The sequence below is a fragment of the Mustela erminea genome, chromosome 17 (genome assembly GCF_009829155.1).
Source record: "Mustela erminea isolate mMusErm1 chromosome 17, mMusErm1.Pri, whole genome shotgun sequence".
Lineage (NCBI taxonomy): Eukaryota > Metazoa > Chordata > Mammalia > Carnivora > Mustelidae > Mustela > Mustela erminea.
In genome coordinates this window covers 21,407,920-21,435,213 of record NC_045630.1, presented here as the reverse complement: position 1 = coordinate 21,435,213, position 27,294 = coordinate 21,407,920, and the positions used below count along the sequence as shown (strand labels likewise).

The following is a 27,294-nucleotide window of genomic DNA, read 5'->3' as shown; positions in this document are numbered from 1 at the left end:
AAGGGAAAGACCAGAAAGGATGAGATCAATGAGGAGGCTATCATAACAGGTCAAACAAATAAAAGGAGGTATACTCTCTTAGATGTAAATATGTTCTTTTCTAGGAATTAATAAATTTAAAACAAATCAAAGCAAAATCCCTAGATATTCTATTTGGAAAACTTAAATATGTAGATGCATAAAGGGAGACATAGAAAAAATTTTATAATTGCATATTAATAAGAAACAGGTGCTGTTTAGCATTCACTTTAAATTTACATTTACATTTACTTACATTTACATTAAATGCTGTAATAATTTAGACAATGTAGTACTAGTGCATAAGTCGAATTCCAAGGAATAGACATAGGAATACGAATTTAACATGTGACCAAAAGGGTATTTTAATCAGTGGGAAGAGAATATTCAATAAAAGATACCAAAACAAATGTCCAAACACTTGGAAATAAATGATATTGTATCCTTACTTCACGTTATATCTAAAAATAATTTCATGTGGACTTAAAATGAGAAGTGTAAAAAAGGGAATCAGAAAAGAATGCCATTCAGGGAAATACAAATCAAAACCACAATGAGATACCAGTCAGAATGACTAAAACTAACAAGTCAGGAAATTATAGATGTTGGCGAGGATGCGGAGAAAGGGGAGCCCTCCTAAGCTTCTGGTGGGAATGCAAGCTGGTGCAGCCACTCTGGAAAACAGCATGGAGGTTCCTCAAAAAGTTGAAAATAGAGCTACCCTATGACCCAGCAATCACACTACTGGGTATTTATCCTAAAGATACAAATGTAGTGATCCAAAGGGGCATGTGCACCCGAATGTTTATAACAGCAATGTCCACAATAGCCAAACTATGGAAAGAACCAAGATGTCCATCAACAGATGAATGGATAAAGAAGATGTGGTATACACACACACACACACACACACACACACACACACACACACAGGAATACTATGCAGCCATCAAAAGAAATGAAATCTTGCTATTTGCAATCACGTGGATAGAACTAGAGGGTATTATGCTGAGTGAAATAAGTCAATTAAAGAAAGATAATTATCAAATGATCTCTCTGATATGAGAAATTTGAGAGGCAGGGCGGGGCATTGTGGGGATAGGGAAGGAAAAAAAATGAAACAAGATGGGATCCGGAGGGAGACAAACCATAAGAGACTCTTAATCTCATGAAACAAACTGAGGATTGCTGGGGAGGGCAGGAGGGTAGGGATTTGGTGGTTGGGTGATGGACATTGGGGAGGGTATGTGCTATGGTGAGCGCTGTGAAATGTGTAAGCCTGATGACTCACAGACCTGTACCCCTGGGGCAAATAATACATTATATGTTAATAAAAATAATTAAAAAAAAAGATGTCATGACTCTAATGTGTATATGTATGTATTTCTATTTAGACTTAAATCAATTTATTCAAGTTGACGTTCATTTCTTCAAACGGAAGATAAGGAACTTAGAACAGATGATATGTAAGGTTATTTCTAGTTTTAGTATCCCATGAAATATGAAATAGGGTGGGGGACAGAAAACTAATTTAGTAGTCAAATATTTACCTGTTTTTTGTTTGTTTGTTTGTTTGAAGTGGCAAAGGCAAGAGGTGATGTAGGAAAAGAAGTCTAATGACTCAGATGAGCATGATATCAAAGCACCTAATTGATCTTACCAAGTCCTGTCACTGTTACTGTTGTCTGGGACTGGACCTTTCCAAACTGGTTTTCAGCTTCACAAATGTAGGTTCCTTTATCATTGGCCCATATATCTAAAAAGAAGAGATCATTTACTCATTCAGGACCATCTATGAAGCACAGCTATGTGCCAGGCACAGTGCAGAGACCTGTGGGTGGAAAATGCGTAGGTGCTGTCCTCTGGCAGTTCCCACTCCAGGAGAGGAGACGTACATAAAACCAACAATCATAGCACAGTGTGATAAATACTGTAATATGCATGTCAAGCAATGATCTGTGGGAGCGCAGAGACAAAAGAGACTGATGGCATGTAGAGGACTTGGGGGAGGAGCTGCAGAGGAGGTAGGATACAAGCAGGTAAATAAATAAATAAATAGCAGGTAGAATAGGGGGAAGGGCAGTCCAAGCCCAACAGGCTGCAAAGATAAAAGCATAAATTGAAAAATCAAGGTCTGTGCAAAGAATAGAAAGCTGCACTACCAAGGTGTCCTGCTGCAGCACCCGGGGGGCATTCGGAAGGTCTGCAAGAGAGATTTTTTTTTTTAGTTGGCTCAGTGATGGGGGAGTATGTTGGCACTAACAAAAACTGGAAAGGCCATATGGGGGGGTGGGCAGATTCATGAAAGGAACAATTATCCCAAGTCCGGTAAGAGTTTTGAAGATCCCGCTGGAAATCCATGGATTTCATGACTTTGTTTATAATTTTATGACAATTACATCTACCAGTTTCTATGTCTGAGCTGTCAAATTAATGGGGATATACATAAACATGAATGTACATTATGTAGACATTGCCAGGGTAGACATTTTATGTAGACATAAATGTAGAGATTTACCTATTGGAATACCTACTGTTTCAATAAAAATTACTTTATTTTCCTCTGTACTACATTTTCAATGTTAAAATACTTATTACTGTGTAGGTAAATAAAAAATATAGACTTTATTTTGAGACAGTAAAAACAATATGACAAAGTATTTTTAATTAAGGAAGGTATTGGGGGATCAGGATGAAGACTACGAGGTTAAAGGTCATGTGGACACAGGAGACAAGCTAAAGACCTAGTTTGGTGCCTTGTCAAGTGTTGGCTTATCTTATGAGCGATAGGGGAGGCAACAGAAAATCTTAAATAGGGAAATGACTGTCATCCTTGCAAATATCTTAACTAAATAAGCCCAGTGTAATCTCCTGAAAAGATCTGATAGAGAAAAATGTAGCTTTCCATTTTAAACAGCTCCATATTCTCCCAGATAAAGAGCAGTGACAAAGCTTCTACTCCTCTGCTAACCTTTTGCATTTAACTGCAGAACGGCATCTGGTAAACTCAGGCAGTGTCTACTCTGAACAACAGCAAATATTCACTTGCAAAGGAAAATTCAGCAAACCATCTGGTTAATAAGGCACACATTGTTTCTATCCAAGCTATTTTTCCTATTATTAACTCTCAGGCTAATTTGTGTAGACATTCATAAAACAACAGAGAACTGTTTGTAATCACTACTTTCCTTCTAGATTATTTAATTTGGACACTTGGGCAACCACTTGTCAATACACCACCTTCTTTTATCTTCCCTTTCTACATCTCCTCTAACTGATTTGTTTCAGGTCCAATTTGTCTCCTGTTGGGCCTTTCTCATCCCTACTATCACCCCACCAGCATAACTCTGTGAGCCTCTCCATTTTCCTTCTCATCTCTCCCGTCTTACAGAGCGGTTGGTCTGAAACAATATTTCATGTGCCCTTTCCTGCAGTGAAGCTTGGAGTGTTATTTTCTACCTCATCAAAAGCATTTCTTCACCTGCACGTTCCAGATCCTGCATGATCTGACCCAAGAAGTACTTTTGTGGCCATCCCCTTAGACGGTGGATTGTAAAATGCCCGAATGAGGGACCCTACATATGGCTTCTGTCTTCACCACAGAGCCTGGCTGAGAGCTGAATCCTTAAGCACTTATAATTATTTTTATTTGTATTTGGAAGTTTAAGAGGCTAATGGACATTTAATATTTAATAAACATGGAAACCATTTATTGGAGACTTGCTACAAAATAACCCCAAAGATGCAATTACTCTTTAAAAAAACAGTTAATCAACTAAATGATTTTATCCCTCCAGTGCCACTATTCAAACATTCTAAACATTATTCTAAAAAGTACAAAGTGTTTACAAATATCTGAATGCTTAATCACTTACAGGCAAAATTTTTGGACACTGGAGTCTTTGACTTTACTTTTTTTCAATCTTCTGCTCCAGGTAAATATCACTTTTAATCAAGGAGCTTCCATAAGGTATAATGTCCCTATGCATATGGTTATGTATTAGTGGTCAAAAAAAAAATTCATTAAAGTTAACTAACTCATAACATTTTACCTTTCTATATAGCAGTTGGTACAAGAATCAATAAAATGTGATCACTTATCCACCTGGGAGCCCAAGTGACTCCATTTGCATAAGAAAGTGAGATAGGAAGAAGTCACATTGTTTCATAAGCCTTTATGTTATGACATATATTTGCATAAAATATGACTTATTTATGTCAATTCCAAAATATAAGAATTCAGCACTCTTTTAAAGGGAAATGCAATAAACACAAAATGTGTTGGCAAGATCGATTCACAATTTTAAACAGACTAATCCCTATGTATAGAACATGAAGGTATAATATATATCTACATACTTGTATAAAATATATTTCCTTTAACCTACTTGAAATAAAGAGAGCTCCTGTTCTTAGCTGGCTGATGGAACTCACTGAAAAGGGTCTTGAGAAGATCGGCATGTTGTCTGATCTCTGCCATTTAATCTTTGGTTCTGGATAACCCTGGACATAGCAAGGTAATGTCACGTTTGAGCCAATTTCCACAGAAACATCAGCAGGTTCTTGTATGAAAACTGGAGGTGCTAGAAGATATTTAAAGCAAATAAGCAAAAAAAGGTCATTGGGATAGCGTACAGGCACATTAAGTATAAGCGTCATTATTAAACTGTCAACAGATTGAATCTGAATCAAGGTATTGGTTACATAATATTTTAAGTTTACCCTTTAAGTATTCCTGGCTTCCACTGAAATAGCAGATATTTCTTTTTTGCTTTATAAATGAAGAGAAGCACAAAGAAGTTCAACTACTTCTTTATCACTTAAAGTGATAAATGATGAAGAGAATGGAATTTAAGAGTGAGAATTTAAAACAAGATTACTTTAAATAAAGAGAATCTTTTGTTTTAGAAATTTGTTTTCAATTTTAGTTTATGTCATACTGCTCAAATCTTTGAACTTTCTTATAAAAAAGTTTGCCTTGTAATGAAATATTTTTTACACTAAAACTTAGCTTCTTTTCATCAAAATTTTAAGGAACTTAATTTATACCAGAAGTCATTCTTTAATTGATCACTGTAACCAGTTAATAGTATTTAATCTTAAATTATATTCTTGTTCTAGAGCACATGTAGATCATTGCTTCTCAATACCTTTCACTTCTAAAATACATTTTTGAGTTAAAGGAATTAGAGCTTGGGAATCATAGTTTCTGATTAAAAGAGAATAATGAGACCTTAATATCTTAGAGTTAAAATCTGATTCAGAAATTATAAAATTATAGATCAAAAGGCTACAGTTATCCACATAATTTAGGTAAACACAGAAGCCTGGAGGAAGAATTAGAAATGTGTCATGGGGGGCGCCTGAGTGGCTCAGTGGGTTAAGCCTCTGCCTTCAGCTCAGGTCATGATTTCAGGGTCCTGGGATTGAGCCCCGCATCGGGCTCTCTGCTCAGCAGTGAGCCTGCTTCCTCCTCTCTCTGCCTGCCTCTCTGCCTACTTGTGATCTCTCTCTCTCTCTGTCAAATAAATAAATAAAATCTTAAAAAGAAAAGTGTCATGGGGACAACTTGGAAAACATGGGAAAGCAATATAATTGGAGAAAGCTGTCAGCAAGCCCAAACAGATGAGGCAGCAAGAATGCCTAGCCCCTAGAACTTATAAGTGATGATATATGAGATACCAGACAGAGAAAAATGTATAGGATGCTAGTGGAGGTAATTCATGAAACCTGCTCATAGGATTCTTTTTTAAAAATTATATTTGTTTATTTGAAAGAGAAAGAGAGACAGAAAGAACATGTGTTACAGGGGCGGGAGGGCCAGAGGGAGAGGGACAAGCAGACTCAGCTGAGTCGGGGCTCTATTTCACAATCCCGAGATCATGACCTGAGCCAAAACCAATAGGTGGTCTCTTGACCAACTGAGCCCCCGAGGGCCCCTGCCCAAATAGGATTCTAAGAGGAAGAGGGAAGACAGGGCTCCTTGATAAGGTCAAAGGTAAATATTGCTTAGAAATTCAACTATCACTTACAAAGCCAAGGAAAGTGCTTTCCATGATTTTTCTCATTTATCTTCATAATATCTTCACAATATCCTTATGGGGTAAGTACTATCATTACTCTAATTTTGTAAATGAAGAAACTGAGACAAGATAGTTAATTTGCTAAGTGTCACATGGAATTGAATTGTGGAGGTAGGATTGAAAACCAGATTGATGCTGGTAACAATTCTTTGTCATTTTATCAGCCTCCCCTTTTCTATAGGCTCTTACAACTGCTCAAAGTCAAGCTGTTTAGCAGGCTAATAAAAATGGGTGCAGAGAACACTTCTTTCCTTCTCATTGGGAATTCTGGGACTCCGATGTATGGTTGTCTCCAAAGCAGCCTTAGTGCTTTCATTAGGTGGGGCTAACGGACATCCTCTACGTAAGCAGCCTCATCTCCCATCATCTCCCTACAGAAATCTTATTCTCTGGACAATTTGAACACTTTACTCTTCTCCAAACAAGGATTGACCTTTTTTTTTTTTTAAGATTTTATTTATTTACTTGAGAGGGAAAGAGAGAGCATGAGAGGGGAGAGGGTCAGATGGAGAAGCAGACTCCCTGCTGAACAGGCAGCCCAATGCGGGACTCGATCCTGGGACTCCAGGATCATGACCTGAGCTGAAGGCAGTCGCTGAACCAACTGAGCCACCAAGGTGTCCCAAGGATTGACCATTTTTATATCATAAGTGCTCACGTGTTACTTCCATTCCTTTCAAATGCAATGTTGCTTGTTGATCTCTGGCTGTTGAAATATTGACAATTCTTTAATCCAGTTCAAAAGGTCCCTCCTCAGTGCCATCTCTCATCCTCCCAGACAGACATGATTTCTTTCCTCTGAACTCACTCTGTATCACTCTCATGGCAATGGCCACATTCTGTCTTTTATTAAACTAATGTTTGATTTTTCTCTAGAGAGTTCATGTTTGCAACCATATTTTATCCTTTATAGCAACTAACATAGCACTTTGTGCATTATTCAAGGCTGCTAGATATCTGTGAATTATTGAATCAATATTAAAACACTTCAACAATAATCTAGTGTGTGTATTTGTATGTGTGTAAGTGCACAGTGATTATCACAACCTTGATCCCATACATTTGAACTTGCACTATGGAAGAAAACAGGCAACTTCAGAAACCTTATTGCTTGTTTACTGAACCTAAATAAAATAAAATAAAGTTAAGCCCACAACTGAGTAACATATTTTTAAAAAGAAGTGTGGGATTTCTCTTAATCCACCTTTATGGGAACTTGACTTATAAAAATAATAGGCAAAATAAGTATATTTAGAAAAAAATTTATAAAGCAGCTCATTGTTTGCCTTTGGTGTAAAGGGCTAGTTACTTTTCTCTAGAGTGATAGTAACCATTTATTCCAGAGCCAGTTTCTTTTCTGAAAAAAAGACATTAAGTATAAAAAAGTCTCAGGATGTATTAGTTGCAGATTGTGGGCAGGTAGATATGAAAATGCGGCAGAAAATAAATTCCAGAAGAACAAAAAGATATGCAGAAGGCTGGATTGACCAAATATCTGGGAGGAACCCAAGCTCACTGACACAACAGAACATAGCCATCGGTGAAAATGGAGACAAATCAGAACTTTCAGAAGTAAGAAAGCCAAGAACAAACTGGACTGAAAAAGGACAAACATAGTTTAGGTTGTGCCCATAAATCTCAATAAAGACAGGAGAAGTCATCTGTGGTGAAGAAGCTTTGGGAACAGTGTCAGGCACAAGACAAGCGAAAGGTTAGGGAATATACAAACTGGTACCAGAAAACAAGGCAAATGAGTGTACCAGGCACTAGGGAAACAGCCAAGACAGCATCAATGACAAGCAAACCTCAAAAATGAAGCAACTCCTAACCCAGGCCAAGAAACCTTTTAAATACTTCCTACTCCCGAGTGTGGCCAATTTGGACTCCAAGTGAATTATACTGGGTGAATGGTAAACAGATTAACGGGACCGGGGAAGGGGCAGCAGTGATTGTAGTACAAAACAAGGGACTTGGACGGGGGAGGCCATGTTGCTTAGAGACATTCCAGCCCATTCGGTGGTTTCGAATGGCAGTTCCATTATTTCTTTGTCTATAAAACTGGAGAATTATTTGCCTCCCCAAGTCTGAATCTCTCCATGAACAAAAAGGAGGTAATAGTATTTCCTATCTGGTGATGTTAAAAGAGGTAGTCTTGAATCATTTAGCATGGAGTCATCACCAAAATACTAACTATCATTGCTTACAAATATTGTTGAGTTAATTTATTCAATCTTAGCTCCAAAATTTAATATATCTATTATTAATTTCAATTTCAGCTTCTGCATATAGTCTGTCAGGATCATGCTGGACTCACTGGGATCTCCTAAATATTTGTATGCACACCCCTTGATAACTGCAGAATTAACACCCACTATGGCTTTGTTGTTACTGGCTGACAGATATACGGCAGTGGACACATATCACTTTGAAAATAGAAAAGTCATAGGTTGACCAGGTGGCTCTGAAAGCTATTCCATAAAATTTTTCTAGTTCCTTCAGTGGTAATTAAATATATATCCACTAAAGCAATTCTTGCATTATATTAGTCAAACAGAGATTTTCTTTCCTAAAATGGCTGAACACACTATTTTGGTTCTAACAAACCACAGAACACAAAGCCACAGTCTAAGGCTGAGATCCTGAGCGGTGTGGAATACTGCAAGTGAAATCGCTGCCAGGCCAACTTTTTGTTTGATGTAGCCAATCTTCTTCTCTTCCAAATGACTTCACAGTTCACTACCTCTTTTTTTTTAAAAAAGGATGAAAAGCACTGGTAATTTTCCCTGCTGACCTGAAATGTCCATAACTCAGAGCCATGATAATGAGAAACAGGAAAGAGGAGACTCACTACAAGAAGCTCTAACTCAACAATAATATTGAACAGCTTTTTTATTATTGTTTTTTTTTATCTCATATTGGTGTAAGGTGATAGGCCCACAAAAACGATCTGAACGCCCAACAGCTACATGATAGGGATAAAGGCATGTTTCTCTTTTTAAGTCATCAGCTACTTAAAATTATGCTCAATAGTTTTGGAACACAAATGAATAATTTTACGCACTAGTACTAAAAGTAGCACTTGAGTTATCTCAGGCCCTTTTAAAAAAAAAAGTCAAGTTGAAATAGTGACTTCCCTATGAAAAGCCCATTAATCTTAAATGCTATGCCATTATTTTATATGCATTTATATAGTGTTTTTCAGGACTGAAAGAACCAAAATGACCAAATGACAAGTTTGTGCAATTCGTGTATGTGATACACGTGCCATTCACGAGGCAGATGGGAACAGCGGTAACCACTGACTTGCTGAACGCATGTGAATAGGTGATAATGTCTGGTTTCATCTTTACAAGTAATTTATCAGGTACGTACTATGAAAAGTCAGGCAGAAAACCCAGTCTCTCTCCAAAGCCCATTCTCTTAACCAGTATGTAAATTCTGAGGAAATTTTGGGTTGGTTTTTTGTTTTTTGTTTTTTGGGGGGGTTTGTTTGCTTTTAGACCTAATAGAGAAAAGCACGACCATCACTGCAATTGTGATTTGCATGGACCTTGGCCATTACACCCTGTATCTGCTTGGATATATAACCAGAGTTTTATGTGGACAGTCCAGGTCTAACCAAACTTTGCAAGGTAAGGTAATCAGAATTCTAATGGTGAATAAGAGATCGTTAAGGCATAACAGATGCATGCATGGCACTAACATTAGTATTGAGTTATTTGGCAACTTCATGATCAAGGTTACAGTAAGGAAACAACTGAGTCTATGTTAATGGTTCCATCAGAATGATTACTGGGATGAAAGTTGAGAGAGCCATTGTTTTAGAAAAAGTCACAGAGAGTGAAGATCTTGCAGAGGAGTGAAGATAAAACAAAATTCAGTTCAAGGAATGAAGGATAAATACAACACATTTTTTAGGATGTTTCTTATTTCAGTGCAAGTCACTCCCGGACAGATAACCCTAATCTTTATTTACATTGTTTTTCACTAGTCAAAAGAGAGAGAACTTGGAAAGTCCAGAAGCTAAAAAGAGTATATTAAAAAGGCTGTAAATAAGCAAAGAAATGTGTACATGGTTTAGATTTTCTACAGTCTTGGAGAGAGGTGAGGGTGTCATTCTGTTTTTGCTGGGAACAATTACTCAGTCTAATTCATTCTTCCTCCAGAGCTAGACAACTCTAGAAGAATGTTGGGTGAATATAAATTATCTGGGCAGGAAAGAAGGAGAAGCAGAGCTAGAAAATGTTGGTAATTTGAAACACTGCACTTGTATATTTCTTAGAAACAAGAATTCTACATCAAGTGATCCTCTTCATTTGGATCCTACTTTCCTAAAAGGTTTCCTTGTATTTTAACTCCACTGGTAGATTCAGATATCCTCCACCCAGAGATTCCAATCTTATTTCCAAGGCACTTCTCTTGATAACCTCAGAATTTAGTCACGGTCAAACACATTTTGCTGTGCCCTAGTCAGAGTCTACTGTGGTCTTTGTGGCTATTTCCAGCTTTGTTGATTCTACCCCAAGGGCTTAATCACCAAGAATGTAGAGTGTTCAGACAGCCCAGGGCAAAAAGACCATAAAAGATCTCAGGAAAAAAAAATTATTTTATATAAAACAAAATATTAAGCTTAGAGGGCCATTATATTCATTTAAAGAATTAAGATAGAACAAAAATATTTTATATTACTTTATTCTAAAAAAATATGCATTCCCTTTATAGTTCCTAACTTTTGTTTAAAAAAAGAAATAGCTGAGGTCTGAAAATCATCATACATAAATGAAAATGCAATTTAACAAAATGTCATATTGTATAAGTTTAACTGATGTAAACGTTTGAATTATCTGTTAAAATTAAGTTGCCATGTTCTTTTTCATACAAAGCAAGCTCTGTTTTATTTCATGTGTTACCACATTGTGTAGAAAATAATTTCTTTTTGTAAAAAAGCATGAGATGGAGAGACAAAGGAGGGAGAAGCAAACTTCTTGAGTAAACTAACGATGGTTGTCATGCACATGCTGTGTCCTTCACATTGTGATTGACATTTATTTGTAGGTAGTACTTTATTTTATACACTGAGGAGTCATTGCTAGTAAGGTTGTTGTTTTTTTTGTTTTGTTTTTTTAAAGCAAAAGCACAATCTGCTACCTTTGCTATCATTAACATCTCCAAATTATGGTCTAGGGCCAAAGTCTAATCTCTAGCCTCCAGATGTTAATACTTAGGAATTCTGTGTCCTCCAACTCCTGTTGAGAAAATGTTTGGCAACAGATGATACACCAGTGAAGCCCACAGCTTCTGACGTCAGATAATCTGGATTCAAATACCCAGGCTCGGCCCCTCCATAGATCTGTGATCCTGGTCGAGCTACTTAGCTTTGTTCCACCTCCATTTCCTTATCTATCTAATGGAGATAATTATAATATCTTCCTCTTAGGATTGCTATGAGCGCTTAATGAGATAAGTTCTTAACAGAGTGCATGGCACATCTAAAGCATTTGGTAAATATGTACTACCATCATTATATTCATAATCTGAAATGTTAACTCTAATTTGTCCATTCTAACCAATATTTCCACTCAAATGGTTTCAAAGTTCTTAGCTTGGAAAAAAACGAATGTGTGTATCAGAGCTGGGATGCTTACAGCCAACATCCAGAGTTATCTTCCCAGCCGCTCTTCCAGCATCATTGACAGCTATACACGTATAATCACCAGCATCCAGGTCTTGAGTTTCTTGAATCTTCAAAAGCCCCAAGAGAGGGTCAATAATGAGGAATGTTGACGGCCTCAGCTCAAGATCCCCTAGGTCAAAACAAAGGGAAAACATTAAACACTAAAGTATTTACACAGTGTACTCTGGCATTGGTTTGATTTCAAAACTGCTGAAGAAAACGGACTGTGAGGTTTTTAAAACACAACACAGACCCTTAAACAATGTTGATGCAAAGAAAGAATGAAGTGTTTCTTGGCCCTAAGCTGATTTATTAGTCTGTATAATTCTATGGGCTAACCTAGAGCCAAAAATCTGGCCCCATATATTTTCTACTACTGAACATGTACCCAAATAAGAATGAACTCTTCGAAGATGCCCTGGAAGGTTGGAAAAGATGACAGCTGCCCTCATGGCAGTGTTAGGTAGGTAAGAAGGTAATGGGAAGACGAAGGTTTGAGAAAAAAGTTTCTACCATCTTTGTGGCAGGATGAATTTCAGTGCCAGAAGTGCTTAGGAGACATTAGTGTTCTTAGTTTGGTCAATGACAAGTGTTTTCATTTGCTGAATGTTATCAGTTAAATAGTATCTTGGGAGAGGTAGAGCCTACCTGAGAAGTTTCTGAGGATGTCTGGTAAAGAAGCAACAACAGCTATCTGGAGCAAATAGGGAAGAGCTTGTTGGTAGAAGAGGGAAAAAATGGATGAGAATTTCTGACCAGGGCCAGAGAGAAGTGTTTTACATAAATCTCCTCTCTATGTACCTCTACTAAATGTGTATTATTTACCCAAGTTCTTTAAGTTGGACTTGTGAGTTTCTAGAAGAGGTGGGTAGGGAACAAATGTGTGGAGGATGAAACCACGCATTGAGTTCGACCTCAGTGTGAAGCTAGAATGATGCCAAAAATTAGTGTCTGAGTTACCTGTGTATTCTGTGTGTCCCTGCAGCACAGGGTTCTCTCCTGAGAACCATTTCTCTCTGAAAACTGGCAATTCCTCAAATAATCTGTAAATTAAGCTTAGCTTAACTTATGTTTCTCCTCCTTTAGAGTGATGGCTCTCTTAAGAATGAAATTAACCAGGATGGTCAATTTCATTAAAAAAAACAAAAACAAAAACAAAAAAGTTCTGGATGTTTAGTGGTTGGTGTTCACAGCTTTTTTGTTTGTTTTTGTTAAAGGGTGATATCAAACTTTTTGCAGAGGTCCTAATATCTTCCTGCAGGTTTGAAGTCCATTGCTCTTAGATATGCTATATACCCAGATGTCAAGTCTTAAAAAATTACTCTCCACAATATCAAGTACTAGCATAGCCATGTGCCCTGAAGAACACAGTAGTAATTCTTTAACAACAACAACAAAAAAGGCAGAGAGAGAATTCCAGAACTAGTAATTCTCTAGAATACTATAAAAATCACCAATCAACAGACTCAAGACAACAAACAAGCCATTCTCTTTTTGTTTTTATAATTTTGGGAGTAATAGGGGTCAAAGGAGCCATAAATTTGAAAAAAAAATTACATTAGCAACCATCAGTGCCAAAAATAAAGTATTTTTTAGTATTCCAATATTTAGAACCCAAATCATCCTTTTAAGCTTCCTACTACATACCATGTGAGAATAAGAGAAGCAACCAAAGCTATGCCTATGTGCCTCTGGGAAATTTTCATAAATAAAAACAGATGATGTTGACATAAACTTTCCTCCCACTAAGGGAGAATGAGATGTGACCTCGCTGTTCATGAAGTATTAGAATGTTTGGACTAAAATGCATTTAGAATTTTGGAATTTACTTCTCTCCTATTTCTTTTGTGTATGTCAAAGGACACAAGAGGATAAAATCAAGACCTTTTAGCTAGTAGCTTTTTTCAAAATAAAAATGTTTCTAGAACAGCAGCAATGTAACAAAATATAAATTGAAAAACATTGGTTTAATCAAGTTTGCATTCTGACCGTGCATTGATAATCTCTCCTTTCTTCATTTCTAATGAAAAATTAGTCACCAAATTATTGAGAAGCCATAGAGAAGTAGAGAACTTTGAGATGGATATGAAATAGGGATTATTTAGCTTTAACATTAGATAAAAGATAAAAGAATGGTATAAATAGTAAAATATACAAACTTTCCTGACAATCTATGCTAGGATTTAACAATCATTACCCCTGAAGAGGGTTTTCTTTATGCTGTAGTTTAAATTCATTTCTGGTCTCTGTGGATGTAAGATGAACAAACAGAGAGATCATTATCTCTGGCATGAGATCCTTTCAAATAGCTGACGGTGATTAGTGGTTCTCAAATATGTTTGTCTCAAGACCCTTTTATACTCTTAGAAACGGAGACTTTAATGAGGTTTTGTTTACATGAACTATATTTATTTGTATTTAGCATTTTAGAAATGAAACTGAAAAGTTTTTAAATGTATGCATTTGCTTTATAATAAAAAACTCAGGACATTTTAACATAATGAATATATTTTATGAGAAAATAATTATATTTCCAAAAACAGGAGAAATTTAGTGAGAAGAGTGGCATTTCACATTTTTGCAAATTTCTAGAATGTCTAGCTTAATAGAAGACAGCTGAATGCTCCTCTCTGTGTCTGCATTATGTAGCTTCTAAAAACTCCACTATATACTCATGAGACAATGAATGTGAAAAAGACAAATAATATCTCAGTGTAATTAGGAAAATAATTTTGATCTCCTGGATTCCCTGGAAAGAATTATGGGGAACCCCCAGGGATTCCTGACTACACTCAAAGAAACACCAATCTAAATTTAAAAATTGAATTTCTTAGTTTCCCAGAGATATCCTCTGTGCAACATTGTTTTTTTCCAGAATGCATTTTCTTTTCTTTTCTTTTTTCTTTTCTTCCTTTTATTAACATATAATGTATTATTAACTCCAGGGGTATAGTTCTGTGAATCATCAGGCTTACATACTTCACACCGTAACACCATAGCACATACTCTCCCCAATGTCCATAACCCAGCCCCCCACTAGTGTTGCCGATTCTTTTTTGAACTCACTGTATGTTGCTATAGTTAAAAATGAAAAATAAAAAATTTTGATGGGTATTTGTACTTATGGAATTCCTTTTCTCTGATGGTCTGAATGGAATACAATTTATTAATGGATGGTGGTTGCCTGGGGTTTGGAGCAAAGGGAATGAGGAACTGTTGTTTAAATTATACAAAATAAAAATTCTAGAGATCTGCTGTGCAATAACGTGCTATAGCTAACAATACTGTATGCACACTCAAACATTTGTTAACAAGATAGATTCCATTTGTTCTTACAATCAGTCAATCACCACCTACTTCATTCAATCAGAATTGCCAAAAAAAAAAAAAGGGCATAAAAAAAAGATATTCTTCTGGTTAAGGTGAGTGAGGTCTCTTCTTTACCCCTCGTTTTCCATAGGTATAATTTTCATAACCTTCCTACTGTCTCATCTCTAGTAGAGATGGAAAAGGAAAGGAAAAAAAAAAAAAAGGAAAGCTCAACTACCTCCTCCTCCTTTCTTTCTGGAGCCAATCTACAAGTAGAAGAGATTATCCTCTAGTTTTGTTCTGGATGATCCAGATACTGCATACGCAATAAATTGCTTGCTTGGGATAGGAAGGGCAATAGGTTGGCCTGATTGAGGGGTTTATGACTGCTCTGCATATTACTGATGAACATTGGAGAATGTCCTCCAGCATGGTCTGTTGGTGTTTAATGCCCACATTCTAGCTCTGTTGCTTCATAACTTGGACAGAGAAATGAGATTTTATATACTGGGCCTGATGGACCACAACATCTATATTTGAGAGGACTAACAGGTAGTCAATTCTAGAATCTTCCATATGGTGGCTACATTGCTCCCTAACACCTCCTTAGCTTCCAAGCCATTTATAGGACCCAGGCCAACATGGAAACTATATTTAATTCAGAGAAGTAGCTCAATTTCAGGAAATAAAAGACTTTCTGTGTGACTCTCCCATCTATGGGCAGAGAAATCGGCAGGTTATATTACTTTTAAAAATTGTCATTTTTAACATTAACTGCTGACTTTCATAAAACAGAAATACTGCATCTATAATGCATTTTTTCTGGATTTATTTATGATGTGAGTTTGACATTGATTATTTATTTCATTTGAAATTCAAAGATTTAAATATTTTAAATAAGTAAAATTAGTTTCTGTTGCCTGAAATAAACCTAATTAAGAAGCAAATCTAGAAACGCTTTTATCACACAAAACATGAAGACCCAAAATCATTTAACATGGAAAACAATGAAAATGGCTTCATCTCCTAGTTTTCCTGTTTTTGATTTGTATAATTTAAAAGTGTTTGTTTTCTACATAAAGCCTTTATTTTTCACCTCATGTTCCCCAAGAGTTTGAACCCGAGGTGAATTCATAATTTTGTGATTATGACATCAACCCGTTGCTATGGGGAGGTCTGTGATTTAACAAACAGAATCATAACAATAGTTCTTTGTACTGTTTAGCATTTTTCAACTGAAGATTAAAAAGTATTTTGCAAACAGCATCTCAATAATCCTAGCAACCTCCCTTTTAGAGTGTTTGCGGGAATTTTTCTTGCTCATAGATTGGAAGAACTGAGACAGAAACAGAAGCAGGATGTTTTACACAGATATCTACTGTCAGCATTTGAGCCCAGACCAGGACCCAAGTGTATTTTCACTAAGACAAATACCACAGCAATTACCGTTATTTTACGATAGAATCACAAAGGTGTGATCTTTATGTTATAAATGCAGGCAGACAATTGCCATGATTGATATAAGCATCTACCATGCATGATGAAGCCAACCACATTACACGTCTGTCTTTCATTTACCTGTAAGCTTTAGTGTTACATCTTTTCTGAGGACTTTATAGAAGTTGTCTTTGGAAATCTAGAAAACTTTCTAATTGTGACAGCCATTATCTCTAAGAAAAGTGAACTGAAATGAGGAAAGCCATTTTAAACATTAACAGAGTCTTCTTGGACAATTTTCTACAGGAAACAATCCTAAACTAACAAAGAGAATGTTCAGCTGGATTAGCAAAGGCGAACTTTTCCTGCTTTGATTTTCATGGTCCTATAATCCACACCAGATGTCAAATCCTGAAATTTAGAGTTCAGAATTTTGAACTATTGTCTCTAGTGAGATCATAAACACATTTTATGGGGCTGCTAAGTCACACACCAAAACAAAATTTTAACAAATCATCGTTTTAAAAGAGAAAACAAAGATAAGTGAACTAGACATGAACATGCTTAAGAAATGTACCTTTGAACCATTTAACTTGAGGCGGAGGAATACCAGAGGTTTTACATTCCATAACTGTTGTATCCCCAAGAGCAACCAAGAGCTCACTCTGAACTACAATCAGCTTTGGGGCTTCTGAAAAAAACAAGCAAGCAAATGGTTAATGTCTGGCCCAGTGCAAAATGCACCTTTTATAACTATAAGTATAAATAATTAGTTATATTATAAATATATTTTATAATTTATATACATAACATATAATACATATATTATAAATAGTAGTTTATAATTATACTAAATGAGCCAGTTTAACAAAATCCACCAGTATTTATGTGCTTGTAGCTATTTCAGTGTTTATAAACAGAAAGAGACTCTTTTAATGCAAGTGTATGTAGATGTGTGTGATGAAAAGATCATTTATTAAGGTCAAATATATATATCAGGCAAAAATAATTCTGATAAAAGAATTAAAAAATTAGGAAATTAACTGAAAGGTCTTTATGGGAAAAAAAGGTATATATATATATATATATATATATATATATATATATAAAGAAAGAAAAATCTTAGAAATCGGAGCACATCTTATAGAAATAACAATACTAAAGAAACAGAGAAGACTGGTACTGGTATAAAAATATCAAAGGAGTTATGTGTTAAGACCAGCTAGATTAAGACTTGGGGACAATATAATTACAGGTGAATTTGTTTTAACATTTTCTACATGATTTTAAGGATATTCATGTTTAACTGCAGAGAGTTGCAGTCTAAGGCTAAAAGTTACATCTATAAAAAGTAAAGTCTCCATTCTCTTTTTCTCTTTGATGCTAAATACAAACACTCTCTAAGTTTCTTTCCTTCCTTGCTTAATGCTTTCATTCACTCATACATTTTTCTCTGAACTGGGCATGTTAGGACTTTCTTATTTTAATTGAGGTATTTTTTTTTTATTTTTTTTATTTTTTATAAACATATATTTTTATCCCCAGGGGTACAGGTCTGTGAATCACCAGGTTTACACACTTCACAGCACTCACCAAAGCACATACCCTTAATTGAGGTATTTTTAAACAAAGCTAAGAGTTAACTACTCAAAGAAATGTTAACTACTCAAAGAAATGCAGGCAGACAATTGCCTCTGCTAGAAACCCTTTGGTGATTTTGTTTCATGATTTTCTAGTTTGGCTTTCAAAAATCATAAACTGGAGCAGAGCTTTCTTTTTTAACTTACCCTCTATAACGCTTCCTTTCTTATCACGAGGTAGGAAGCTCCACTGGTAGCTGGTAGTCCAAAACAGCCCCTACTCTCTTCTATATTCCTGCTTTTGCAAAAGCGGTTTCCTCTGCCTGCAATGCCCTTTGCCCCAGCTCTTCCAATCCCACTCATTCCTCCAGACTGAACTTAAATCCTGTCTCCTTTGAGAAATCTTTACAAATTCCCCTGTCAGAATTAATCTTCCTCTCTGCCAACACTCACTATAGTTCTTGTCTGTCCGCTGTCTTATATTTCTTTAGCTATAGCCACTCCCACTATGCAAGCTCTCAAAAAGTAAGGACGTGGTAACATACATTTTTTATTTTATAAAAATAAACACACAACCTTTAGTATTTTTAGATACTCTGGGTGAATAAGTGGGTCAACTATTTTGTTCATTCTGAGAATGAACCAAAATTCATGTCTACAGTTCAGAATCTGTTTCCACCCCCCTTTCTGCATTCCCACTGCCTGGTTCCTCTCCAGTCTTCCAAACTTACTTGCCATGGGCCTTCTTCATTTCTGTCAGTGAGACCATTTCTTTCCAGGTTTTCAGATTCAGTATTTATGACACTTTTGCTACCTCATATACCTGATAATGGCTGTCACATATGCCCATATCAACTGCAATTCTCAATTTTTATTTTAGCTTTCTTCTTCTCTTCCACAGCCAGTTTCACTACCTTACTATGAATCGCAGGGTAGACTGTCAGCCATTAATTATTCACAATTTACAAACTAATATTGAGTATGTAATGCCCTTGTCCTTTATTAGTTTAAAAAAAATTTAAAGAAATATTCTATTATATTAGATATTATTAAATTAAAATATTAGATTCTAATCATATACTATAACCATTATATTATGGAATATTATAGAATAATCATCATGAAATACATCTTCAATAAATGTAGGTTTGGAGGGGGAAAACTAAAGATGAAAAGTGAAAATAATATGTAGATAGGATAAATGACAGAAATGTTATAAACATTTAATCATAATAGAAATACTATAAAGTTTTAAATATAAGTGAAAAATATAAAATGGAAGTTGAGGTAAACTAGAAAGGATATAGAATTTATTAATATGTAAGCAAAATATTGCGAACAAAAGAAAAACCATGGAAGGCTAAAACTCTGTAGACCATCTGGGACTCTACCCACAATCTTTAAGCCTCCTGGACATCTGTTGACTAATGAAGCTATCTACTCCCTGAACTTTTAACTTACATTAGTTACGGTATTTCCTTTAATCAATGTGTGAAACGAATAAAAAATCACAAGGCTGGGTAAAACTCATTCCTAATATTAATTTTCAGAGAAGTGCTTTTAAATTGTTTGATATGATATTCACCCTATTTTCATTGTCTTTTTTTTAAGATTTTATTTATTTATTTGACAGAGAGAGATAGATCACAAGCAGCCAGAGAGGCTGCTTGTGATCTATCTATCTATTAATTAATTAATAATTATTAATAATTAATTATTATTAATTTAATAATATCTAATAAGGAGAGGGGGAAGCAGGCTCCATGCTGAGCAGAGAGCCCAATGCGGGACCCTGAGACCATGACCTGAGCTGAAGGCAGAGGCTTAACCCACTGAGCCACCCAGGCACCCCTTTTCATTGCCTTTTAAACTGATTATACTTGCCAATGTATCTGAGGGTAGAAGTCTGTTTGTCTGTTCCAGCTGCATTACTTGCCAGGCAACCATAGATCCCTGCATCTTTGGGAACTGCATTTTTGATGAATAAGTTACCTTCTGAGGTCATCCTATACCTATGCATGAAAAGAGAAGAAAATTGAAAATCCCCTAATAATAGTATGAAGAAATTATAGCATCTTCCTTATAAATATCTTCAAATATTTTAGACTTACATTTTTGGTGATTATAGAAATTATTCATGTTGTCACTATAGAAACAGAAATGTAGTCGTAGTAGTGGTTGTAATAATAGTAATAACAATAATAATAACAGATCCCAATGTATTCAGTACTTGCTCTGTGTCAGGAACTGCTCCAGAAGGCTTACAAAATATTTTAAATCCTCATAACAACCCAGTGAGTTAAATACTATTATTATCTCTGTTGTACAGATGAGCAAAGGGATTATATAACTTGCCCCAAAACAGTTAGTAAATGGATGAAGTGGAATTTGCAACCAGGCAATTACACTCTGTGTCGATTGCTGTGCTAAGTGGTTCCTCAAAGAGTAGGCCTGAGAGATGCAACATCTCTTGTCATACAGCAAGTCAGGGGTGAGGCTAGGAATAGAATCTGGTTTATACCTAAGCCCTCGTTCTCCTCAAAACCCAGAACAATGGAAATTCAATATCTGGAGACGTCCTTGTTTGTTTCCCACATGTTCATGAGACGCACGAGAGGATTCATCGTCTTTTGACATCATCCAGTAGATGAAATCCATCTCAATGTAGTATGGCAAAAGTGGATAGGAATTGCAAAGAACGTCTGCACACATTTTAATGAGAGATACTGCTCTGTCCTTTGCCTCTTCTTTCCTCTGTGAAATCCGAGGACCCATATTTTTAATAGATTAGTGAAAACTCCACCTTACTGTGCCCCACAGAAATTTCACTCTCCTCATGTCCATGATTCAAGGTAAACCAAGTGTTATGGTATCATGTTTGTGACACAAAATGTTGTGAAGCTCTTAGGCCCAGCTATTAAACTCAAGACTGAAGAATATCAAACTCTGTCAATTCATCATTTATTATTTTATGGCCATTTCCTGGCCTATTTAGAAAATCGAAAGCTGCGGATTTGGGCAAATTTCGCTTAACCTTAGGGAGTTAGTCACATTACTTTTGTCCAACTTTTCATTGGTTTTCCACCAACATATCATTCAGTAAAAACAAAGAACATGATACAAACCCAGTACCTGTGTGAACCCATGATAAACATATCATTGATGGTCCAGGTGATCTTTGGTTTGGGATAACCTGTCGCAGAACACCTGATGGAGACCTCAGATCCTCCTGTGAATGACTGATTCCTGGGCATCACAGTGACTTTGGGTGGTTCTGCAAATAGAAAGATGTATAGTGAAATGGCAATTTACCTTGGTATTAGGAGCTTTCTGTGTTAGCAGACTTGTGGGCTTCTCACCACACCATTATTTTTATTTTATTTTGTACTTCCAAGTGTTTGTTTATAAGAAGTAACAACCAAGTCGCTGTAGGGTTCAGGAGATTTCTTCTCCAAAGCTGACAGGAGTTGCAGACTCTGCTTCTGGCTCCCTATGGCCCAGGTTGCACAAGACTGGGAGTCCTGGTCCCTCCAGAGCCCCTCCTTTCCCTGAGAACCTGAAGCAGGAGTCTGCATCTACCCTGCAGGTTCAGATTGGAGGGCCTTACTTCTGGCCATTTGCCCTGAGACCTTGCAGCTCAGGCTAGCCCTGTCAGCCCATCTGAGCCCTGACCTATTCCTACTTCCAGAACCTGGATGCATGAAAGTGGATGAAGCCCTGCCCTCAAGGATTGGGAAGGGTCTGGCTAACTCTCCTCCTTCAAGGTACTGAATCCGAGGCCAGTTCCAGAAGGGGACTGAATGAAAGCCAGGGGTGCTACAGGAGAAAGACACAGTGATATTTGGCAGCTGGGGCAGGGGAATAGGGAAAGGGACTTCGTCTGTCCATTCTCTAGCCAGGTCCTGCCTCCCAGCCATCCAGCCCCCCAGTCTTGCTCTTCCCTGTGGCCTTGGTTACTAGACTGGCCTTGCAGTAACTCCATTCTCCCAGGGTGTCTTGGACATATGGAAGAAGGTGGTCCTTATAGCCTGGAGACATCAGTCATACTGAGGCCACTGGTGGGGATGGCATCCAACATCTCCACATTGAATGTTCCCGAAAGGAAGAACTCCCTTTTGGGGTCATAGAAAGAGAAGAATGTGGGGTACACCACAGAAATGATGGGCAGCAAGACGTGAATTGCCAGGTAAAAGGCATCTTTCTTGAAAGGTAGCAGGTTCCAACTATCCTTCTGCATATCCTCAGGGTAGATCCACATTTTGAGGTTCTCCCTGGCCATGTCCTGTCCCATGACAGACATCACAGTCACAGTTTGTCCTGGAGCACTGCAAGCTGATAAAGATGTCGCTGAGACACATGATCAGGTCTACAGGCCCCGTGAAGAGAACTTCTGCTTGGTGCTCTACACACAACACTTGCAGAGGGGCTCCAAGAGGCCCATCATGTTTAGGTCACTCTGGTGGTTAGAAATGATGACACAAGGATGGTTCACTTTCATCTTCTGGTGGCCCTCTGTCTCAAAGTGAAGGCCCTATAAGTACTTGAAGACCTGGACAAACCACCTGATGATATTCAGATTCTCCACCATCTGAACGCTGCAATAGGCCTTAGTGGAGACTGTGAAACAGAGCACTCAGTAAAAAGTGATGTTGAACTTGGCCATAGAACTTGACCATGCAGCTCAGTTGTATGAGCAGCAGCACGGTGGTCAGTCACAGCAAGAGCTCCATGGCCAGGGCAGCACTGGGACCACATACCTGCGGCAGCACCCTGGTAAACCCTACTGTGCTGGCCTTAATCCCCCTCCCTGGACTCTGGCCCAGAAAGAGCTCTTTAGATGACCTTTCTCAGGGATCTAGTCCAATCAGTACAGGGAAGGAACCAAACAAATTTTATTTATTTTTTAGCATTTTATTTTTATTTATTTTTAATTTAAATTCAATTAATTACGTATCATGTGTTATTAGTTTCAGAAGTAGAGTTCAGTATTCACCAGTCTTCTATAACACCCAGTGCTCATTACATCATGTGCACTCCTTAACGTCCATCACCCAGTTATCCCATCCCCCTACTACCATCGTCTCCAGCAACCCTCAGTCTATTTCCTATGATTAAGAGACTCTTATGGTTTGCCTCCCTCTCTGATTTTGTCTTGTTTTATTTTTCCGTCCCTTCACCTATGTTCCTCTGTTTTGTTTTGTTTTTTAAAGATTTTATTTATTTATCTGACAGAGAGATCATAAGTAGGCAGAGAGACAGGCAGAGACAGGAAGGAAAGCAGGCTTCCTGCTGAGCAGGGAGCCCAATGTGGGGCTTGATCCCAGGAGCCTGAGACCATGACCTGAGCCAAAAGCAGAGGCTTAAACCACTGACTCACCCAGGCGCCCTGGTTTTTTTTTCTTAAATTCCACATATGAGTGAGATCATATGATAATTGTCTTTCTCTGATTGATTTATTTTGCTTAGCATCATATTCTCTAGTTCTATCCACCTTGCTGCAAATGGCAAGATTTCATTTTTTGATGACTGGGTAATATTCCATTGCACATATGTGTGTGTGTGTGTGTGTGTGTGTGTGTGCATACATCCAACATATCCATCGATGGACATCTAGGCTCTTTCTGTAGTTTGGCTATTGTCGACATCGCTGCTATAAGTGCAGGTGCCCCTTCCAATCACTACATTTATATCTTTGGGGTAAATACCTACTAGTGCTAGTGCAATTGTCAGGTCATAGGGTAGCTCTATTTTCAACTTTTTGAGGAACCTCTATACTGTTTTCCAGAGTGGCTTGAACAGCTTGCATTCCCACCAACACTGTAGGAAGGTTCCCCATTCTCCATATCCTCACCAACATCTGTCATTTCCTGACTTGCTAATTTTAGGCATTCTTACTGATATGAGGTGGTATCTCATTGTGGTTTTGATTTATATTTCCCTGATGTCGAGTGATATGGAGCATTTTTTCATGTGTCTGTTGTTCATTTGTATATCTTTGGAGAAATGTCTATTGATGTCTTCTGCCCATTTCTTGATTGGATTATTTGTCCTTTGGGCATTGAGTTTGATAAGTTCTTTATAGGTTTTGGATACTAGCCCTTTATCTGATAAGGCATTTGCAAATATCTTCTTCCATTCTGTCAGTTGTCTTTTGGTTTTGTTGACTGCTTCCTTTGCTGTGCAAAATCTTTTTATCTTTGAGTCCCAATAGTTCATTTTTGCCTTTGTTTCCCTTGACTTTGGAGACATGTCTAGAAAGAAGCTGCTGCATCCGAGATCACAGAAGTTCTGCCTGTGTTCTCCTCTAGGATTTTGATAGCTTTCTGTCTCACATTTAGGCCTTTCATCCATTTTAAGACTATTTTGGTGTATGGTATGAGAAGATGGTCCAGTTTCATTCTTCTGCAGGAGGCTGTCCAATTTTCCCAACACCATTTGTTGAAGAGACTGTCTTTTTTCCATTGGACATTCTTTCCTGCTTTGTCAAGGATTAGTTGACCATGGAGTTGAGGGTCCATCTCTAGGTTCTCTATTCTGTTCCATTGATCTATGTATCTGTTTCTGTGCCAGTACCATACTATCTTGATGATTACAGCTTTGTAAGACAGCTTGAAAGCCGGAATTGTGATGCCACCAGCTTTGGTTTTCTTTGGATCCAAAGGAATTTTAAAGCAGGGGAAGTAACTCCTCTTTGAAAGTAAAATGAAGTTGCAATGTCATATATCTGTGCTCCACCGGTTACCAGGTGACCCCTTCCTACTTTGCTCCCACCAACTGACCATTGGCTTCTGTCTACTAAGCTGAAACTTTGGTATAACTCTGTTTTCCAGAAAAGTCTCTAGATAGGGCCTTGTGTGTCTTTCTACACAGTGAATACAGATTTGGACCCCAAACCTGTCCTGACTGCTGTCTGCTTTGTTTGAACTGTTCTTTCTTTCTTTCTTTATTAGTTTATAAATTTGTTGAGGTAAAGACCATGTCTTTCATATTATTCCATATTCCATTACTTCCTACAGTACTTAATATACCTTACATGTTATACAGTGACTTGTAAATAATAGAAACTTAATGCTGTTGATGGAATACAGTCCATTCCTAAACTGTAACTTGGCTCTAAGAATTATTATGCCTGACACCACTCAAGGTTTTGCTATACTGATCATTTGTTTCAGCCCATGGATTCACAGGACACAACTAGATGGGAAATATCAATTATTCAAAGTTCTTATTGCATGCATTCCACTTCTTAGGCAAAAAAAAAAAAAATAGACTTTTGAAAATGAAATATTAAATCAGAGAGTTGCTCTCAAAAAGGATACAAAAATTCCCTGGCGTAACTGGAATGTTGATATATTTGGTCTTATCGACTCCACATTTTACATCTAGTTTATTAGAGAGTAGGACTTAATCTTCAAAGAAAGTATCATAATTTTCTTAGTATAAATATTCCCTACTCAAAAAGATAAATGAAAATAAATTCACTTCTACAGAGTTTGAAATAGATATTATAAGTATTAACAAAAATAAATATAATAATGTGGTTCTTACACAATTATGATGTTCCAGACTCAGTGCTAACCTGTGGCACTGATCATCAAGGGTGAGCCAAACAGACACGTGTCAACTTTGCATCTAACTGGGTTTTCAATATAAATAAAATCTAGAAATTCAGTTAGTTAGATCTATTTATATTTATGATATATCTTTATTATGTTAGTCTCCAAATTATGACTTAATTTCACTAAGAAAAATTAGTCTGAGGAATCGTGATACATTTGAAGGAGATACAAGTGGTACCTCTGGACCGGGCAGCTACACAATTGAACAAAACTAATTAGTGCCTAATTGCTAGCAGCTTAAAATTACCTCCCCTTTTTTTCCTGTTTATATTGTGTTTTTCAAATTATGATTGTCTTTGAAGTTAATGTTTAAAGGGTTTTTCCTGCCTGTGGACTTGGTTGATAGTCTCATTATTTCACGGATTCTTCTTGGTGAACATATGTCTACAGAAATGCAGGGGGTCAAGGGGAGACTGGCCATGGCCAACAAGTTCAAATTGTGATTGCATCTGGAGTCCATCAATTCTGAAATGCCACAGGACTACACATGCTGTGGGAGTGGTGCAGATAATCTTTAGGGGATGAGGAAAAAAGGAACACTTTTTCTTTTTGGAATTTATTGAATATTCACATTTATTCAGTCCCACTTTCCAAAAATAAAATGTTTCATATGTCTAGCTCATTTTAACCCAGGATTGGTGCAAAGATTCAGCACTTCTTGGGATTTTTGTCTAACCATGGTGCCTTCCAATGACATCTTACAGAATTGGCCTGGCATCTTGCCTAGCAAGAATGCAACTGGTAGGCTCTGTAGTTTATGTATCAATGTGAAATAAATGTCAGTTACTCTAACCAGGATGGAGAGAGCTAAGAGGTCATTTCTCAAATAAAGCCTGGATATAGGGTGCTGCTCAGGGTCATGAAATCAGTCTGTGTGCATACACACAGATGGGATGAGATAATCACACAGAAGGTGAGAAATTTGCCGTTGTTCTGGAAAGAATATTTCCGCTGACAATAGGAAAATCAGAAAGGACATGAACAAATATGGAAGCAAAATTAGATTTCTTCCAAATAACAGTTGAATAAAGATGGTCAGAATGATTCAGGCTTCACCTGATTTGGCTAAATAAGGATGCAATAGGCCTCACTACAGACCTCACTATAATTATCTCAATGGTTAGAATTTTTAATTTCCTAGAAAAAAGCTCCTTTTGTTTTGATAAAGTGGTTTTAATGAAGTAAGAACAAGTTTAAAAACCTTATTTCAACTCCCATCAAAATCTAGAGTCAAATTTTAGGATTTGGGGAGAAGTAATCCATTTTTAGTTGGTTTTAATCTCAATTCACCACCACAACCATCACCGTTATTATCACCATCATCACCACCACAATCATCAACCATCATCATCATCATAAATAACAACTTGGTTTTCATTAGCCAAAGCAATGGAAACATGGCACCCCATTAGTATTAATGCATTAATTCATTCTTTATCTTAATCATAACAAAAGCAAAATATGTGAGTGTTTATAATTTCTCACCAATGATTTAAAGAGTTACACATAGATTATGATACTAAAAATAAAAAAAATAAACACTCCTTTAAAACTTAAGGGTCTTAAACTATGAA

The 27,294-nt window shown here is 36.9% G+C and overlaps 1 protein-coding gene across 4 annotated transcripts in view; it reads right to left on the bottom strand.

The window, feature by feature from the left end:
• The window catches only part of HMCN1 (hemicentin 1), a 474,548-nt gene that overhangs the window by 214,973 nt on the left and 232,281 nt on the right, over positions 1–27,294 (bottom strand). For 3 of the 4 annotated variants that reach the window (XM_032317251.1, XM_032317250.1, XM_032317254.1), the window contains exons 12-17: positions 21,234–21,375; positions 19,986–20,113; positions 17,099–17,212; positions 11,747–11,905; positions 4,407–4,601; positions 1,679–1,774 (exon numbers count right to left, since the gene is read on the bottom strand). In XM_032317251.1, coding sequence (XP_032173142.1) covers positions 1,679–1,774; positions 4,407–4,601; positions 11,747–11,905; positions 17,099–17,212; positions 19,986–20,113; positions 21,234–21,375 — 834 coding nt within the window. Of the gene's footprint in view, positions 1–1,678; positions 1,775–4,406; positions 4,602–11,746; positions 11,906–17,098; positions 17,213–19,985; positions 20,114–21,226; positions 21,376–27,294 lie in introns of those variants that run through there. The other variant, XM_032317252.1, reaches the window with a different exon arrangement.